The sequence below is a fragment of the Bos taurus genome, chromosome 11 (assembly GCF_002263795.3).
Source record: "Bos taurus isolate L1 Dominette 01449 registration number 42190680 breed Hereford chromosome 11, ARS-UCD2.0, whole genome shotgun sequence".
Classification (NCBI taxonomy): Eukaryota; Metazoa; Chordata; class Mammalia; order Artiodactyla; family Bovidae; genus Bos; species Bos taurus.
This window is the reverse complement of record NC_037338.1, coordinates 97,299,120-97,319,146: the sequence shown is the minus strand read 5'-3', so window position 1 is coordinate 97,319,146 and position 20,027 is coordinate 97,299,120. Positions and strand designations below refer to the sequence as shown.

The 20,027-nt window shown below is 51.5% G+C and overlaps 1 protein-coding gene across 1 annotated transcript in view; it reads right to left on the bottom strand.

Moving 5' to 3' along the window:
* Positions 1 to 12,522: 12,522 nt before the first annotated feature.
* The window catches only part of MVB12B (multivesicular body subunit 12B), a 194,579-nt gene continuing 187,074 nt past the window's right edge, over positions 12,523 to 20,027 (bottom strand). The window contains exon 10 of the mRNA XM_024999576.2: positions 12,523 to 15,824. Within this exon, the coding sequence (XP_024855344.1) occupies positions 15,738 to 15,824 (87 nt within the window). The 3' untranslated portion in view covers positions 12,523 to 15,737. The remainder of the gene's footprint in view (positions 15,825 to 20,027) is intronic.

Genomic DNA, 20,027 nt, shown 5'->3' with positions numbered 1-20,027 from the left:
AGAGACTGCGTGGGGGCACCTATAAACTCGACCCTCTCCCTATTCAAGTGCCAGCCACTCAAGTTCTATGCAAGGATGTGCCCCTCACTTAGGGTGAGCCCGGAAAGGGAACAGACTTGAGTCACACATTGGACAGACATTTGCAACCCCCTGGAAGACCCCAGCGTGGGCTGCTTTGCCTCCCCACCAAAAGCCTCTTTGGACATTGAAGATCTATTATTTATCAGGCACTGGGCTGGGCCCAGCGTGTGTGCATGCTAAGTTGCTTTAGTCGTGTCTTTGTGACCCCCTGGACTGTAGCCTGCCAGGCTCCTCTGTCCATGGGATTCTCCAGGAAAGAATACTGGAATGAGTTGCCATGCCCTCCTCCAGGGGATCTTCCCAACTCAGGGATCCAACCTGCAGCTCTTCCATCTCTTGCATCTCCTGCTTTGGCAGGCAGATTCTTTATCACTAGCGCCACCTAGGAAGCCCAACTCTCCCATTTTACAGATGAGGAGAGTAAGGCTCCTAGAGGCAAAGGCTAAAGGCTCACCAGCTCAAGGGTATTTGGCTGGCGGGTGGGAGAGACTGGGTTGGAGCCAGGATCCTCAGACTTATGACACTGGCTTGGGCCGGGGACTAGCAAAGGACAGGTCATCGCTGCTTACAGCCTGCCGTCACCTTGGCCCTGCCCCCTCACACTGTCCTTGACATTCAATCAGGTGCCGATGATGTCTGGCCCAGCAGTTAGGGCTGGGCCTCCCCAGCTTCCCCACGACAAATGGTTCTCATTTGAAAGGGAGGTTATAAAAACACATGCCCAAAGACACTGTCAGGGAACTGAGGATTAATCTCATTTCAGTCAAAGACCATTCCAAATATTTGGGGGGTGAGTAGATGGGGGTGGGTAGCAGCCCTTGTCTGGGAAGGAAGTCAGGGCTTGAGGGTGCCCGTCAGGTCAGGGCCAGTGTGGAGGCACGTTGTGATGTGGACTGGGGAGGTCAGAGGTCATCACCTACCTGGTGAGGTAGAGCCTGACTGGAGGCATTGCTCTGCTGCACAAAGTCCCTGAGGCCGGCTTTATGGGAGGAGGCCGGCTCCATCATGAACGCTCACACTGCGTCTGGTATCTCGGTTATGTTTCAGGGAGATTTAAGTTGACAAAAGAAAGGGAAGGATTAGATGCCGGAGACATTTTCATTTTCTGGATGGTGTCAGAGCTGTGTGTTTTTGCCTGGTGATTCAACCAGAGAGGGCCCTGAAGACCAACCAGGAGGAGTGGGGGGCCCTGCCTCCCAGCCCCCTGCCCACATGCCCGTGTGGGCTGCACAGCGAGCCCCCCATCTGAGCCAGGGAAGTGAGGGATCATCAGCCATGCTCTAAGCCAGCTGGGGGACCTGGTTCCTAATAGACAACCCCATGGGGTTCTGGGGCTCTGGAATGAGCTGTGAACTCGGTGCCTCTGCAGAGCCTTCCTAACCACCCCAGTGGCTCCACTGCCTGAAAGCTCAGGGGGTGCCAAGTGGCTGCTGCAATCTGGCCTGTTCAGTGACCCGGGAGGTAAAGACTTTTATTATCTCCATTTTGCGGCTGGGGAAACTGAGGCTCAGAAAGACGCAGGTGGTTTGTCTAAAGCCCGGACGATAGAGACCCATCTCTAACTTTCTCAGCAACTTCCACAGTAGGGACTGTTGTCTTTCCCAATTTATGTGTGGAAGTCGAGGCTCAGAGTTTGGTCTCTAGGATGTGGTCCAAGCTACTGGGGGAGGGCGAAGCCGAAGGCTTTGGGTCCCTCCAGCTGATCCGGATTCCGAGCTTGGCGAGCGGGGCTGGTTATTCCCTTGCGGCGGTCGAGAGCCCACGCGGGCCGCCCTCCGCAAACCTGCGGGGAGCGGCTGGGGTGGGACCTCCGAGAGGCGCGGAGGGGCTCGCGCGGCGGGCTGGCCTCCATCCAAACAAATGTCCGCAGTGCGGAGGCGATGGATTCGTTTTCCGAACTGTCAGAGGGGTTCTCGGAGCTCTGCTTTCTTTTCCGAACGGTGGGTGAGCCGCCAGCACGCAGAGCCGGGGCCCCCGCAGAGCCCAGCGAGGGCCGGCGCCGGGCCGGGCGCGGCAGAGCGCCCTCGCGTGGCCGGACTGGGGCGCGCGAGCCCGCGTCCCAGGCTGCGGGCGGAGAGGGGCCTCGTGCTCTGCACCAGCCGGAAAGGGAGGTCTAGGACGCGATAAGCCCTGTTTTTACAGAGGGGAAAACAGGCAGAAGATAGGGGCAAGAGACCTCCCAGGTTCCCCCGACTGGGAAATGGAATTCAAAGTGGGGGAGTGCCTCCCTGCGAAAGGCCTGCTCCCTGGAAGCAACCAAAGGCTGTTGCCGCCCCTCCGAGGGGTGGAGTACTGGGGGGCCCACCGCGGCCCTCTACCTGAGCGGGAAGCGCTGATGGGTGAGGTGGTGCTGGAAGCAAATTCCAAATACGGAGCTCTTGGAAATTTTCTGGCAAAATCCAGCCAGGGAATACTGATGGGGCACCCAGGCCAGGGGCCCCCACACTGGGTGGATAGGTCTGGGGTGGGCTGGGGTCTCCTAAGAGTGCCTCTCCCCCTTCCTGCGTATCCTAAATGGGCCTTCCTTGGCCTCCTTGGAGCCCAGTACCTTCTGTGGCTGGTAGCCAGCATTAGGCCACACTGTGTGCCAAGCATCTTAAGGGTCTCACTTCAGATCCTCCCCTGGAAAGCCCTGGTGATTGCTGGCTGTTTTCTCAGGGCCCCAGGCTTGTGTTCAGAGCTGGGTGCTGAGCTGGGGCCATCGAACCTCAGGAGTCATCCCCAAACGGGACAGGACACCCAGAGCATGGAATCCCGGCTGCCTTCAGGCTCAGCATGGGCTCTGGGAGTACTCTGGTTGGACACCCTGAGCTCCCTCTGGTTGACCCATCCTTCTGCAGCCTGGTTTCTGCATAGGCATAACCTATGAAGGTAGAAAGAGTCTGAGCCCATGGACTGTGGTGTAACACACAAAGCAGATTGCTGTGGTCCTCCGTAAACGTGTGCGGGGGCTGTGTGACCAAATGCAAACCCCCCTCCATTTGTTTGCCCCTTACTTGGAACATCCTTCATCCCAGTCCATCCCCTTCAGAGCTCAGTACCCACCTTGTCTCTTCCAAAACCTTTCTTCTACTGTCTTCCAGGACTCCTCTCCAAGGGATGGGGACTAGTTGGAAACAAAAGTCATTTTTAAAGGATTAGAGAGGATGGGCAAAGATTCTTAAGGTGCAGAAAGGAAAAGATTGATAATTGGACTATATTAATAACTTCAAAAATTAAATATTGAGTTTTTTTTTTTACTGAGGTTGCTATTGTTGTTCAGTCACTCAGTCGTGTCTGACTCTTTGCGACCCCATGGACTGCAGCACGCCAGCTGCATGACCAGCTCCCAGAGCTTGCTCAAACTCATATCCATTGAGTCGGTGATGCCATCCAACCATCTCATCCTCTGTCATCCCCTTCTCCTCCCGCCTTCAAGCTTTCCCAGCATCAGGGTCTTTTCGAATGAATCAGCTTTTTGCATCAGGTGGCCAAAGTGTCAGAGTTTCCTTTATGATTGACTGGTTTGATCTTGTTGCAGTCCAAGGGACTCTCAAGATCTTCTCCAACACCACAGTTGAAAAGCATCCATTCTTTAGCCCTCAGCCTTCTTTATGGTCCAACTCTCACATCCATACATGACTACTGGAAAAACCATAGCTTTGTCTATATGGACCTTTGTTGGCAAAGTAATGCATCTGTTTTTTAATATGCTGTCTAGGTTTGTCATAGCTTTTCTTCCAAGGAGCAAGTGTCGTTTAATTTCATGGCTGCAGTCACTGTCCACAGTGATTTTGGAGCCCAAGAAAGTAAAACCTGTCACTGTTTTCATTGTTTCCCCATCTATGCCACAATCTTAGTTTTTTGAATGTTGAGTTTTAAGGCAGCTTTTTCACTGTCCTCTCTCACCTTCATCAAGGGTGGTGTCACTTGCATATGTGAGGTTATTGATATTTCTCCCTGCAGTCTTGATTCCAGCTTGTGCTTCATCTAGTCTGGCATTTTGCATGATGTACTCTGCATATGATAAATAAGCAGGGTGACAATATACAGCCTTGATACACACCTTTCCTAGTTTTGAACCTGTCCATTGTTTCATGTCCAGTTCTAAGTGTTGCTTCTTGACCTGCATACAGGTTTCTCAGGAGGCAGGTGAGGTGATCTACTCTTTCCATCTCTTGAATTTTTCACAGTATGTTGTGATCCACATAGTCAAAGGCTTTAGCATAGTCAATGAACCAGAAGTAGATGTTTTTCTGGAATTCTCTTGCTTTTTCTATGATCCAACGGATGTTGGCAATTTGATCTCTGGTTCCTCTGCCTTTTCTACATCCAGCTTGTACATCTGGAAGTTCTTGGTTCACATACTATTGAAGCCTAGGTTGAAGGATTTTGAATATTACCTTGATAGCACGTGAAATGAGGGCAATTTTGTGGTAGTTTCAACATTCTTTGGCATTACCTTTCTTTGGGATTGGAATGAAAACTGACCTTTTCCAGTCCTGTGGCCACTGCTGAGTTTTCCAAATTTGCTGGTATGTTGAGTGCAGCATTTTAACAGCATCATCTTTTAGTATTTGAAATAGCTCAGCTGGAATTCCTTCACCCCCACTAGCTTTGTTCATAGTGATGCTTCCTAAGGCCCACTTGACTTCACACTCCAAGATGTCTAGCTCTAAGTGAGTGATCACACCATTGTGGTTATCTGGGTTATTAAGATCTTTTCTGTATAGTTCTTCTGTGTATTCTTGCCACCTCTTCTTAATATCTTCTGCTTTGGTTAGGTCCATGTTGTTTCTGTCCTTTATTCTGCCCATCTTTGCATGAAGTGTTCCATTGGTATCTCTAATTTTTTAAAGAGATCTCTATTTCCTTTCTATTATTTTCCTCTATTTCTTTGCATTGTTCACTTAGAAGGGTTTCTTATCTCTCTCTGCTATTCTTGGGAACTCTGCATTCAGATGGGTATAGCTTTCCTTTTCTCCTTTGGCTTTCGCTTCTCTTCTTTTCTCATCTATTTGTAAGGCCTCCTCAGATATCCACTTTTCCTTTTTGCATTTCTTTTTCTTGGGGATGGTTTTGATGACCACCTCCTATACAATGTCACGAACCTCCATCCATAGTTCTTCAGGCACTCTATCAGACCTAATCCCTTGAATCTATTTGTCACTTCCACTGTACCATAATAAGGGATTTGATTTAGGTCATACCTGAATGGCCTGGTGGTTTTCCCTACATTCTTCAACTTAAGTCTGAATTTTGTAATAAGGAGTTCATGATCTGAGCCACAGTCAGCTCCCAGTCTTGTTTTTGCAGACTGTATAGAGCGTCTCCATCTTCAGCTGCAAAGAATAAAATCAATCTGATTTCAGTAATTGACATATATTAATTTCAGGTGTACAATATAACAATTCAATATTTGTATATGTTGCAAAATGACCATAACAAATCTGTTTAACATCTGTTTTTATATATCCTATGGTGCATGCATGCTCAGTCATACCTAACTCTTGTTGCCCCGTGGACTGTAGCCCACCAGGCTCCTCTGTCCCTGGGATTTTTCAGGCAAGAGTACTAGAATGGGTTGCCATTTCCTCCTTCAGGGGATCTTCCCAAATCTGGGATCGAGCCCACGTCTCCTGTGCTTCCTGCTTTGCAGGCGGATTCTTCACCACTGTGCCACCTGGGAAGTCATCTGTCATCATACAGTTAAACTTTTTTTCTCATAATGAGAACTTTTATGATCTACTCTTTTAACACCTTTCAGATGTGCAATACAGTATTAATAACTGCAGTTACCATGCTGTTCTTTACATCCCTAGAACTTATAACTGGAAGTTTGTATCCCTTGACCCCCTTCACCCATTTTGCCCATCCCCCACCCCCGTCTCTGGCAATTACCGTTCTCTATAATATGCACTAGGTTCATTGTCGTGGTGGTGGTGTTATTTACTTATTTATCAATAATACACTGCAAAGTGCTTACAAATCAGAGAATGTATTAAAGAAATTAGCTCCGTGTCCCCATTTTATTGATTTTTAAAATTAATTAATTGGCTTTTTGACTGGTGGGTCTTCACTGCTGCACACAGGCTTTTACTAGTGGCGAGAGGGGACTACTCTGTTGTTGTGCACGGGCTTCTCATTTTGGTGGCTTCTCGCTGCGGAGCACGGGCTCTAGACACACAGGCTTCAGTCGTTGCAGTGTGTGGGCTCAGTAGTTGTGGTGCATGGGCTTAGTTGCTCTGTGGCATATGGGATCTTCCTGGACCGGGAATTGATCTGGTGTCCCTTGCCTTTCAAGGCAGATTCTTAACCACTGGACCACCAGGAAGCCCTTTGTGTTCCCGTTTTAAACCCACCGTTTATCAGTTAATGTCCTTAGGCAATCACTTTAACCTGTTTGAAGACTTGGTTTCTTCATCTGTAAAATGATGGTGATGGCTGCCCTTTTTATCTTTTTTTTAATTGAAGTACAGTGGATTTACAATATGACATTAGCTTCAGGTGTATAACAGTGATTCAATGTTTTTACAGATTATTCTCAGTTAATGTTATTGCAATATAATGGCAGAATGCCCCTGTACTGTGTATCCTTGTTTATTTTATCCAAATATCCTTATTGTTTTATAGTCTGCAAATATCCTTATTTATTTTATCCAAAGTAGTCTGTGTCTCTTAATTCCATAACCTATCTCACCCCTCTCCATTTCCTTCTCCACACTGGTGACACCAGTTTGTTCTCTATAAGTCTGTTTCTGTTTTGTTATATCCATTTCTTTGCTTTATTTTTTAGATTACACATACAAATGATAACATAGAGTATCTGTATTTCTTATCTGATTTATTTCGCTAAGCATAATACTCTTTAGGCCCATCCATATTGTAGCAAATGGCAGACTTGCATTCTTTTTAACGGCAGAGTAATATTCCATTATATATGTATACACACACGCGCACATATACTACATCTTCTTTATCCATTAATCGGTTGTTGGGCACTTAGGTTGCTTCCATATCTTGGCTATTATAAATAATGCTGCTATAAACACTGGGATGAAATTATCTTTTGAATTAGGTTTTTCATTTTCTTCAGGTGATTACCCAGCAGTGGAATAGCTGGATCATACGGAAGCTCTATTTTTTAGTTTTCAAAGGAAACTTTATACTGTTTTCCACAGTGGCTGCGTCAGTCTATAATCCCATCAACAGTGGGATTTCTCCACATCCTCAGCAACATTTGTTATTTGTAGACTTTTTGATGATAGCCATTTTGACAGGTGTGAGGTGACATCTTGTGGTTTTGATTTGCATTTCCTTCATGATTATGATGTTGCTCAACATCATGTCTGTTGGCCATGTGGATGTCTTCTTTGGAAAAAATTTCAGGTCTTCTGCCCATGTTTTGATTGGGTTGTTTGTTTTTTGTTATTAAGTTGTATGAACGGTTCATGTATGTTGGATATTAATCCCTTGTCAGTCATATCATTTGCAAATATTTTCTCCCATTCTGCAGATTGCCTTTTCATTTTGTTGATGGTTTTATTTGCCGTGCAAAAGCTTTTCAGTTTAATTAGGTCCCATTTGTTTATTTTTTACTTTTTTTTTAACCTTAGGTCAAAAAAATATTGCTATGATTTATGTCAAAGAATGTTCTGACTAGGTTCTCTTTTAGGAATTTTATGGTTTCAGATCTTACTTTTAGATCTCACTTGAGTTTACTTTTGTATATGATATGAGGAAATACTCTAATTTCATTCTTTTGCATATAGCTGTCCAGTTTTCTCAGCACCACTTACTGAAGAAACTGTCTTTTCTCCATTGTATATTCTTATCTCCTTTGTTGTAGGTTAATTGACCATAAGTGTGTGGGTTTATTAATGGGCTGTCTGTTCCATGGATCTGTCTGTCTGTTTTTGTGCCAATTCCATACTGATTTGGTTAATAAAACTTTAAAATATATCAATAGTTTGACATCAGGGAGCATGATGCCTCCAACTTTGTTCTTTTTTCTCAAGGATGCTTTGGCTATTTGGTATCTTTTGTGGTTCCATACAAATTTTAGGATTATTCTCTTTCTGTGAAAATGCCCTTGGAATTTTGATAGGGATTGTATTGAATCTGTAGATTGCTTTAGAGAATATGGGCATTTTAGGACTATTAATCCTATTAATTCATGAATATGGGGTATTTTTCCATTTATTTGTGTCTTCAATTTCTTTCTCCAGTGTCTTGCAGTTTTCAATATACAGTCCTTTCACCTCCTTGGTTAAAATTTATTCCTAGATGTTTTATTGTCTTTGATGTAATTATAGGCTGAATTGTTTTCTTAATTTCCCTTTCTGATAATTAATTATTAGTGTACTAAAACAACTGATTTTTGTATCCTGCAACTATGATCTGGGCATAAGAAGGTTTAAAAACTCTTCAGTTGATTCTAATGAGCAATCAAGGTTGCAAACCCTTCAACTCCCTCCAGAGAAGGATAAGAGGGTTATAGAGGGATTGATGTACCTTGGGGGTTCCAGCCTGTGCCAACTTCTGCCTGTGTGTCCTCCCCCATCAGGGGATTCAGATCTTCAGTGTCTAAGACCTATGCCCCTGAACCACCTTTCCTGAGATCTGTGTCTCTAGTTGCATTTACCTGGCCCAAGGTGTGGGGAGAAGAGACGTGTCTAGCCCAGCTATTGTTTTGGTGGTAAAAGGGTGAAATAGTGAAGGGACAGTGACAGGATGGCAGTGACCCAGCCAGGGCAGGGTGGGAGGGTGGGAGAGAGATGAACGAGCAAAGCCAGAAAACCGCCTCCCCGCGCCATCTTGCATCTGTAGCACTGGCTGTCTTTCTCTCTGGCCTGGTGTTCGCCAAGCCCCTCCTAGTTTTAGTGCTGGGTCCTGTGATCCACCAGTCTCCCTGTCTCTTTCTCTGACACCCCCCTGAGTTGGGCTCAAGGGAGAGAAACAGCAGCCCATGTCAGTCCACCTTCCTGTCTCAACCCCACCACCATCATTGATTGTGTTAGGTGCTGTAGCTTCAGAAACGAGCCAGGTGAGGGCCCAGCTCTCACCCTTGTCTCTGGTGTCTTTGAAGCCAGCATAGAAAGCCTGTGGAAGCCCAGTGCTGTTCATCATGGTCCCTGGGGCGGTCACAAGCCTCCCAGCAAGTGCCACTGAGGCCCATTCTTCTTGGGCTCCTCATCAATTGAGTTCGGTCCACCTGTCTCTGCACCCATTTCAGGAAACTCATTCAAAGAGCATTTGCCCATGCCTGCTATTCCTCTGGGCTTGTACTAGGTGCTCTGAGTATGTGTACCCAGGGAGGAAGTGTAATAAATGAGACATATACCCCTTCCTCCAGGAGTAGATAACCCAATAAGAGGATCAAATGGCTCCAATACCACCAATAGATCAATGGCTTTTAAACGAAAGGTGTTCAGTGGTTTGAAGGGAGTCAAGAAAGGACATCACAGAGGAGATATATGAGCAAGTCTTGAAGGATGAACAGAGTTTACCAGGCAGAAGAAAATGTGGGAAAAGCATTCTGGGCAGAGGGGAATAGGATATGCAAAGGCAAGAAAGGAGAGCTTATGGTTGAAGAAAGTGAAAGCGAAGTCACTCAGTTGTGTCTGACTCTTTGTGACCCCATGGATCGTAGCCATGGAATTTTCCAGTCAAGAGTACTGGAGTGGGTTGACCATTTCCTTCTCCAGGGGATCTTCCTGACTGAGGGATCAAACCTGGGTCTCCTGCATTGCAGGCTTTACCTCTGAGCCACCAGGAAGGGTTGAGGAAGTGTGAATAATTCAGCAGGGGTATTAGCGGCAGGTGAGGCTGGGATGGGAGGTGGGGGCAGACCTAGAACAGTGGGGTATGGAGACCTGGGGGCTCAGATTTCATTCTCAGGGTGAGGGATGAAGCACAGGAAGTGGGGGAGTACTATTGGATCTTGGCCGTGAGGACAATGGAAGAGATGGCAAGACAGGGGAGGCAGTGGGGGGAATAGTTAAGGGGTCGATGTTGTCATCCAGGCCAAAGGTGTTGAGGCTGGAACTTAAAAAGGAGCAGCAAGAAAAATAGGGGCTGAGTTTGAAAGCAAGTTTAGATGCGAGAACTGCCCAGCTGGAAATGGGGTGATCACAGGCAGCTCCAGGTGGGGGCGTGGGTGGCTCTGGTGAGAGATGGTAGGGCTGCTCCAGAGATGGGGACGTTAGCAGAAGGCAGGCAGTGTGGGGCCTGGGGGCAGGTGGCACACTCGGCTCGGGATGTGCTGAGATTAAGGTGAAATGTCCACGTGGAGACTGTTGCTGCGGCCGTGCGGCTGGAGCTCAAGCAGACTGGCCATGACAGACCTAAGCATAAAGACCCACTGGCTCCCAGCTGCCAGGAGTGGGGAGCAGCGGGAAGAGGTGAAGTTGGGCTCAGGGAGCATCCTGGGTTTTAGCAACAAGCCAGTTAGTGCGGGGAGTAGGACAGACATGGCTGGGATGTGTGTGTGTGGGGGCGTGCGTGCAGTGGGATGGGCTAGACCATCAGCACCACAAGACAGGGAGGTCTGTGGTGCCAGTCACTGCTGAGCCCGCAGTGCCCGGCTTGGGGCCTGCACGTGGATATATAACACGGCTTGGACAGCTGGGCGGATGTGTGGATGGATGAATGGTGCTCCACCTCCTTCACTGGCCTCCCTCCTTGTCCGAGTGGTGGAGGGCTCCACCATCACCCGGGGAGGTGTCCCACCCCTCTGCCTACTCTTCCCTTCTCTGTAGCAGATGCTTCTCAAGGGTCTAAACCTACACCTGTTCCAGGCGCTTTGAGGTCGCACAGCCCCCCTCCCACCAGGGCCAGAGCAGCCAGGAGCAGAAGGGGTCACCTGACCCAGGCAGCCAATCACAGTCTGTCCTGGGACTCTTGTCTCTGGGTCTGCTGAACTGAGAATGTGGAAACATGGAGGGTCATGTGAGCATGCATGTGCCAAGTGTGCTGGTGCACAGAGCAGGTGAGGGGGAGGGCCGGGGTGTGAGAGGACGAGAAGCAAGCAGGTGTCCAGACAGAGGGCAAAGAGCTGCCACCTGGCTCTGGCCCCTCACAGGCTCGGCTGCGTCCTGCTTTGGGCTCCGAGTGTCTCCAGGTCTGGCCACAAAGCCCTCCTTGGTCCAGGCTGTTGTGTGTGGACTTCAGTTTCTTGCTGCCTAGAGGCTTCTCCCGGGGCTCTCCAGAGCAGTGCTGGAGGCCCCTCTGGAAACAGGTTCTGTGTCCTGGGTGTCAAAGGCCACCACTTGACCTTCCTGGGTGATGCAGCCCCGGGAGGGACCCGGCACATCCGGTGGGCGGCAACACAGAACCAGGCCCCAAAGATAGCTGGCAGGTCACTCGGTCTCCAAGCTGACTGCCCTGAGTGTCCTCATTCCGTCCTCCCAGGGGAGGCCGCCGAGGGAGGCATGGCCCCTTTAGACAGGCGTGGGGTGCTCCGAGCTACGTGCTCAGGAAGCAGCAGCACCGGAACGTGAGGTCAGCTCTCTGAACTCCATGCTGAGCGGCGTTCGTGGCTTTCTCACAGAATTCTCTGGGCTGTTCTCCCTCTCCCACCGTGGGAAAAAGACCTGAGGGGTGCCGGGCATGGGGGCCTGGGCTGGAGGTACCATTACCTTTTGGGGGATTTTCACGGTTCTAGTGAGATGACAGCTATGGGTCACCCAAGCCTGGTGTTAATAGGCCTGGAGGTGGAGATGGCTGAGACCCAGGTGTCTGGCCCCAAAATGCACAAGTGAAAGTGTTAGTTGCTCAGTCGTGTCTGACTCTTTGCGACGCCATGAACTGTAGCCCATCAGACTCCTCTATGGGATTTCCTAGGCAAGAACACGAGTGGGTTGCCATTCCCTTCTCAGGGGATCTTTCCCGACCCCAGGGATCGAGCTGCATTGCAGGCAGATTCTGAGCCACTAAGGTCACTTTATAAAGGAGGCAAAGAGCTCTGATGGTGTAACCTGACCAGTCGTGTCCCACAAGGAGCCTGTGCATGTCTGGGGCTGGCAGCCCCTCCCGGGCATCTGGGGCAGCGTCTTGCCAGCAGCTGAGCGAGGGGATGGGACAAAACCAGTGGTGCTGAAGCCGTGTGGTTGTATGACCCCCGCTCCAGCAGCCAGACGGCCCCGCCCCGGCACAGACAAGGCTCGGGGCGAGCTGGAGATGAAAGCGCCCTCTGCATTCCTTGCTGGAGACCCATTAATACACGTGCACTTCACATGCTTTTATGGAAACTGGCATTTTTCTCCCTCCAGGAGCATTCCTGAGGGCTGCCGCTCCTCCTGGATCCTTCTGGCTTGTCACCAGGTCATCCAAACAGGGCAAGAAAACCCACCAGCTCTTTCTAGAAGGCTGGAAGGCCAGGATGGTGCCGGCCCGGCCTGCATCCAGAATGAGCTGGAGGGACCCCGGTCTCCATGCCTCAGAGACAGCAGCGAGTCAGGAAAAGGTTAAAACAAACGTTTATTTAACAAATTATATTAAGAAGACAATCACACAGTGAAACTTCCCTTTGCCAAGTACTAGAGTCACCTCAAATAAATACACGCAGTACAACGCTGTTCCTAACCTAGCGCAGCCAGCCGCCCGCCCGGGGCCCGGTTCCTGGTGGTGACAGGCCGGGCCGGCAGGGTCCAACAGGTGAGGACGGCCAGCCGCCCTTGGGGGGCGGGCAGCTGCGGTGAGAGTGGGCGCCGGCCGCTCCAGGCCCCGGGAGGCGAGCTCGGCTTTCAGGCTCACCTTCAGGCTCGCCGGCCGGCTCCAGGGAGCTGCGGGCTGGGATCCGTGTGCACGGTGAGGGGCAGCCCGCAGCCCTGGGGACTGGACCCGGCACTCACCCCGTGCTCGGTGAGACACCATCACGCCCGCAGGCCCGTTACTGCACGGGAGGCAGGTGCTCGAGACGGGACAGAGCGGGGCCTGGGCCGCTTCTGCCGCGCGCCGGCTTTGTGCCTGTGGACGCGTCTCAGCATCTTCATCTGGAACCAGCATCCGCTTCTGGGTATTGGTGGTGTTTTTTTTGGCGGGGTGGGGTGGGTGGGAGTGACAGAAGAAAATGTGCTTCAAGTGCCGGCCGTGTGCCCGGCAAGGAGTAGGTGCTTCGGACGTGTTGGCCCTCGCCTCCCGTCCCCCGCCGTCCTGACCATCCCTCTGAGAGGAGGTCGTGGCCAGAGTCAGTTCCTGGACTCGGGGGTGGGGGAAAACCTTGTTATAAATTTGCAAGTGAACCTGGGCCGGCTGCTTGCTCCCTAGTGCCATTGTGCCATTTCCAAGGCCTGTGCAGACAGGCTTAGAATTTTCAGGGGACGAGGAGGAGGCAGCGGGGGACGCTGTGCTCTGGGGAGTCCTTCTGGGAAGGGTGGAGGTCACTGCCCTTCGTGTTTCTGAGAGAAGCCCTGCCTCCCCGCCCCTCGTGGCCAGAGGGTTTGCGGAGAAAAGCACCGTCCCAGAAAGGAAGGGGGAAGAGGGGGCTTGGTCCCCAGTGAGCGAGCTTCACCTCCACGCGGGTGGGCAGCCCCCCTCAGAAGGAAAGAGACAGAGGTCAGGAGCTGCCTAAGACCCACCGGGGACGCCGGCTTCTCCAACACCGTCGCTGCTCCATTCTCTCCAGCTGCCATCACGGCGCCGTCCACAGTCACTCGCTAGACCCCGCGCTGAGGCTCCCTGCTAGGGGAGGCCTGGCCCTCTCCTGGAGGCCCTGGACCCTGCCTCTATCGGCCTGGTTGGGGGGTGGAGGGGAGACCCTTTCCCCAACAGCCACCCTCATGGCCCTCTTGCTCCCTGACAGGAAATCTCACGTGACCGTCTCTGGACCTCCTCGGGCCCACGGAGCCGAAATGCTTGCTTCTCAGTGGAGGAAGCCCGCGGAAAGGCCGCGGGTGTTACCTGGCGGGACGACCCCACGGCCGGGGTGTGAGGAGAGACTGAGGGACGGAGCCGACACGGCCGGACAGAGGTGAGCAGAGGGGCCACCCCGCTCTTGGTTTTGGACCGGCTCCGCCATCCTGGCAGCAGCAGCAGACGCAGGCTCTCTGGGCCCTTCAGGGCTCCCCACCCCGATCCAGGAACAACCAGCTCATTTCAGTGCGTATGTCTGAGGCCAGGTCATCGGCTCAGCCCTGGGCGAGCACCCATCCCAAAGGTCTGCCCGAGGAATTTCCACCTGTGCCTCCTGGGCCCTGGCGGTTCCCGGGGAGGCCGGCCCTGCCAGGGATGTCCTCAGGTCTTGGGGACAGTGGGGAGCGGCGACACACAGGAATCAGGAGGTATCGGAAGGGAAAGATCAGGGGCAGCTGCGGGGGGAGGCGGAGGGTCTGGAGATGGCGGAGCTGAGGCCGGCTGACTGAGGTATGTCTTGCCCTGGCCCTGTGTCTCAGCCAGAGGCTGCTCCTCTTGACTGCACCCCAGCCACCCCGGTGTCATTCGAGGAACTGCAGGGAGCAGGGGCTCTGTTCCTAGCTGGGCAGGGCCTCTCCCGGGCTGCTTGCTTACGCCAGACACGTGTCAAAGCTCACGTCCAATGCTCCAACTATCTGCTGACCCCTGCCCCCCACCTCCAAGGTGTGAGATACCAGGTTCCGGGAGTTTAGGACAGTCCCATGGCCAAACAAAGCAGACACCGGATGAGGACCGGGCCTCCAGGGAGGACAGCAGCCCCGTTCCCACGGTGCCCGTGTGGGGAGCTGGGCTGGGTGGCCAGCACCTTGGGGAACGATGGTGTGGTCACTGGCACTAGTGGCAGAAGGGTCAGTTCTGGCTTCAGTCTGGTGACTGTGTGTCCACGTCCTTGGGCACCGGCTCACAGAGCCTCTTTACCCACGTGATGATGGTCGGGGCGTGGGGACAGGCAGTTGGAGCTGTTGTTGGCACGTGAGCACTGCAGAGATGAGCCCTTTGTGGGGATGATGGTGAGGAGGCTGGGCATGGGGACCTGGCGGCAAAGTTCATGTCCACGCAAGCACCCAGCCCCTCGGCTGCCTCGGCCTCAGGCAAGTCCTCTCTGGGCCGGTGGCTGTGGGATGGCCGGCCCCCGTCCTCAGGGCGTCCAGTGTGTGAACTGAGGGGTGAGTCAGAGGGGAGCTAGGCCCAGGTCCACTTGGGCATCACCGGCCGCCCCTCCGTGTTTCCTTAGGGTCCCCATGAAGTTCTCGGGCACTCGAGGCCCCTGGCGTGAGAGATCTGTTCCACGGGGCAACCCATCAGTGCTAGGGGGGGTGGTGGGTGGGTGCCCTGTGCCAGGCCACCAGCCCCTCAGGGTCTTCTGGGAGGAGGCGATGGCTTCATGGTGGCAGAGTCAGGAGGGCAGGGAGCCGGTGGCATCACTGGGCGGCCAGACAACTGTCCAGGGCCCTCAGATGGCTCCCGTGGTGGGTAGGGTTGGTCAGAGGACTACTGGGCATCACACAGATACGGGAGGAGCCGCTGGTCACTACAGCACACACAGGTTAGTGGAGGTTAAGGAAGAGCATCCCCAGGGAGGCAGGGGGTGTCACGTTGGGCAAGCTGATGACCGATGACTGAGGAGGCAACAGCTCAGCTGCCCAGAGTCTCCCAGGAGCGCCGAGCAGGGCAGTGTGGATGGGCGGCGGGAGGGGCCGGGCGAGGGGGCGCTCAGTAGTCCGGGCGCTGTGTCGTCTCCCCGCGGGCGGGTGGGCGGCCCCTCAGGACTGGGGGATCTGCTGGCATCGGGTGGGGCTGGGCGGGAGCCTGGCCGCGGCACTCTGCTCCGTGCGGAAGCTGTACTCGTACTGCGGGAGGTCAGGGGGGAGAGAAGTTCAGTCAGGGCAGGGGACACTGGAGAGAACCAGCCCATGGTGTGGACAAGCTGGGCGGAGGCCCCGAGGACACTGGAGGGCTGCCCTTGGCACGTGCACACGTACCGCAGGCGTGGGCTGTGCGTGTGTGTGCGTGTGTGCACAGGGAAGGGGGCACGCCTCTGGTGCTGCATGGTGGCTGGCTGGCTCGCTCATCTGTGATGACTGGACCCTTGCGCACCACTCCCCGGATGGTATGAGCCCTCAGCAGCAGCAGCTTGCATGCCAGGCGGTGTGCTGCACGCCCTCCCGCCTCCCGGCAGACAGTCCCCCTACTCCCGCTGCGGGAGGAGTCTCCTGGATGGGGAGGGATGGCCCTGGGCGCCACCCCAGACCTGGCCGGGCAGGCGGGCTGTGGCTGCAGGCTTGGGGAGCCCCTGGGGCCGGCCGCCTGCTCAGTGCTTTCTGAGCCGAAGACAAGCCTCAGATGGCGTGGGCCACAGGGACAGGGCACCCCATGCCCCCAGCGCCTTCCTCCCTGGGCTCCTGGGGCCAGTTTGTAATAAGCTATGAGAGCCTGGGCCAGGGTAGGACCAGCGGAGTGGACCTGGGCTCGCCTGCCCAGCTGCCGGCCTGAACCTGCGTTCAGTTCTCATGCTGGAGACCCAAGCCTACCCACCTGACCCGGGTCACGGAAATGACAGATGGTGGGCTCCGAGTCTGGTGGAAATTCAGAGGAGGGGGAACACCTGTGGTTCACCCTGATGGCCAGGGGGGATTTCTACACCCAAATGTGGGGCAGGTGTGCCAGGCAAGAAGAGTGGGGCGCAGGCTGCGGGACTGGGAGTGGGCCGTGAGAAGGGCCTGGACACCAGGGGCGGCAGCCACGCGGGACCCTGGGTCTTAGGAATGAGTTGCTTAGATCAGTGGTCATTAAACGTTTAAAATAATATTTTCAAAAACTTTTCAGCACTAAAATTGCCATAAGGAAGGGCTCCCCTACATAAAGCAGAGCAGAGTTGAACCACCTGGCTGAACTCAGCCTCTGCCTGAAGCTGCCCTCTCAGGGACCCAGTTGGGGGAGCCTGCCAGGATGACATGGAATCGTCCCAGCAAGGGTGTGGGGGGGTGACCACTGGGTGCCCACCCAGTAAGGTGCCGCAGCTGTGGGCTCCAAATGGTCCCCGAGCCCCAAAGTGAGCTGCCTGCAGCCACGAGGCCCTTCCAGGGGCTGTGCTGAGCTGAGGGAGCACAGCTGAGGGGTTTTGGGGGTCACTTGGGAATGAGGGGGGAGCAGAGGATGCTGGAGGGGTTTATTCCTCCCGGGGGAAAGGGTGGGGAGAACAAGGCAGCCAGCATTTCATCCTCGGCCACCCGCCGATGGCCCACAGACTGGCCCAGGACAGAGGGGCAGCTGGCGCTGGGTGTGGGGGCGAGGTCTGGGCGGGCCCCGGCCGTCCTGTGTGAGCAGCCAAAGGGGCCAGGGGACGCCAGTGACAGGACGGTGCTCCCTACAAACAGAAGGGGTGGGGAGGGAAGGACTTGACATTGCAGGGTGACCCCAGCACCTCTGAACCTCAGTGAACTCATCTCCTTTATAATAATAATTTCTTGTTATTAAAAAATAACAAGTGTGGGTGAGGATGTGGAGAAAAGGGAACCCTGTATTCCCTGTAGCATCATTCACAACAGTCAAGATACAGAAGCGACCTGTGCCCATCGATGGATGAATGGATAAAGAAAATGTGGTGCGTACATAGGGTATTCATAAAAAATATGCAATCTTCATGAAACTAAAATCAGAAAAGCAAAATGGATAAACCTCAAGCCAGAATCATCAAGGAATAAAAAAGGCAGAGGGTCCAAATCAATACAATCAGAAATGAAAAAGGAGAAGTTACAAGGGGACGCCACAGAAATACAAAGGACCACGAGGGTCACTGCAGGCAACTCTATGCCAATAAAAGCAGACAGCCTGGAAGAAAAGGACAGATTCTTAGAGAGGTGTGTCTCCCAAGACTGAGTCAGGAAGAAAATCTGAACAGACCAACTGCAAGCACTGAAACTGAACCTCTGATTATAAAACTCCCAACAAACAGAAGTTCAGGATCACACGGCTTCACAGGCGAATTCTATCACACACTGAGGGAAGGGTTGACACCTGTCCTTCTCAAACTATTCCAAAACATTGCAGAAGAAGGAACACTCCCAAACTCATTCTATGAAGCCACCATCATCCTCATACCTAAATCAGACAAAGATACCACAAAAAAGAAAATTACAGGCTAATATCACTGATGACCATTGATGCAAAAATCCTCAACAAAATACTACTAAACTGAAGCCAACAATACATTAAAAGGATCGTATGCTATGGTTTTTCCTGTGGTCATGTATGGATGTGAGAGTTGGACTGTGAAGAAGGCTGAGCGCCAAAGAATGGATGCTTTTGAAGTGTGGTGTTGGAGAAGACTCTTGAGAGTCCCTTGGACTGCAAGGAGATCCAACCAGTCCATTCTGAAGGAGATCAGCCCTGGGATTTCTTTGGAGGGACTGATGCTAAAGCTGAAACTCCAGTACTTTGGCCACCTCATGCGAAGAGTTGACTCATTGGAAAAGACTCTGATGCTGGGAGGGATTGGGGGCAGGAGGAGAAGGGGACGACAGAGGATGAGATGGCTGGATGGCATCACTGACTCGATGGATGCGAGTCTGAGTGAACTCCGGGAGATGGTGATGGACAGGGAGGCCTGGCATGCTGCGATCCATGGGGTCGCAAAGAGTTGGACACAACTGAGCGACTGAACTGAACTGAACTGATACCATGATCAAGTGGGTTTATTTCAGGGAATAAAACTATCTTTTAAGTAATGCCATTTTTAAAAAACCTGTAAATCAATGTGATACATCACATTAACAAACTGAAGAGTAAAATCCATATGATCATCTAAATAGATGCAGAAAAAGCTTTTGATAAAATTTGATATTGATTTATGGTAAAAATTTTCCAGAAAGTGGGCACAAAGGGAATACTGTCAATATAATAAAGGACATATATGACAAGCCCACAGGTATTAAAACATCGTACTCAATGGTGAAAAGCTGAAAGCATTTCCTCTAAGATCAGGAATGTCCACTCTTTCCACTTTTATGCGACATAGTTTTGGAAGTCCGAGGCATGGTAATTAATCAGAGAATAAAAAGAAAGGGAATCCAAATTGGAAAAAAAAGAGTAAAGCTGTCACCATTTTCATGACATGTTACTATACATACTAATAAAAAATCCTAAAGACACTGACAGAAGACTAGAGCTCATCAATGAATTCAGTAAAGTTGCAGGGTACAAAATTCATATGCAGAAATCTGCATTTCTATATACTAAAAAATGAAATATCAGAAAGAGAAATTAAGGAAAATCCTATTTACCACTGCATCAAAATGGCAATCCACTCCAGCACTCTTGCCTGGTAAATCCCATGGATGGAGGAGCCTGATAGGCTACAGTCCATGGGGTCGCAAAGAGTCGGACACGACTGAGCGACTTCACTTCACTTCAAGGAGACAAAAGATCTGGAGTCCAAAAACTATAAGATGCTGATGAAAAATGGAAGATGACACAGACAGATGGAAAGTTATACCACATTCTTGGATTGGAAGAACCAGTATTGTCAAAGGACTATATTACCCAAGAAAGTCTACAGATTCAATGCCAATGGCATTTTTCACAGCACCAGAACAAAAAATTTTTTAATTTGTATGGAAACACAAAGACTCTGAATAGCCAAAGCAACCTTGAGAAAGAAAAATGAAGCTGGAGGAATCAGACTCCTTGACTTCAGGCTACACTACAAAGCTACAGTAATTAAAACAGTATGGTACTGGCATAAAAACAGAAATACAGATCAATGGAACAGGATAGGAAGCTCAGAAACAAACCCACACAACTGTGGTCAATTAATCAACCACAAAGGAAGAAAGAACATACAATAGAGAAAAGACAGTCTCTTCAATAAGTGGTGCTGGGAGAACTGGACAGCTACCTGTAAACGAATACAACTAGAACATTCTCTAACATTATACACAAAAAATAAACTCAAAGTGGATTAAAGACCTAAATGTGAACACAAGATACTATAAAACTCCGAGAGGAAAACACAGGCAGAACACTCTTTGACATAAATTATACCAATCTCTTTT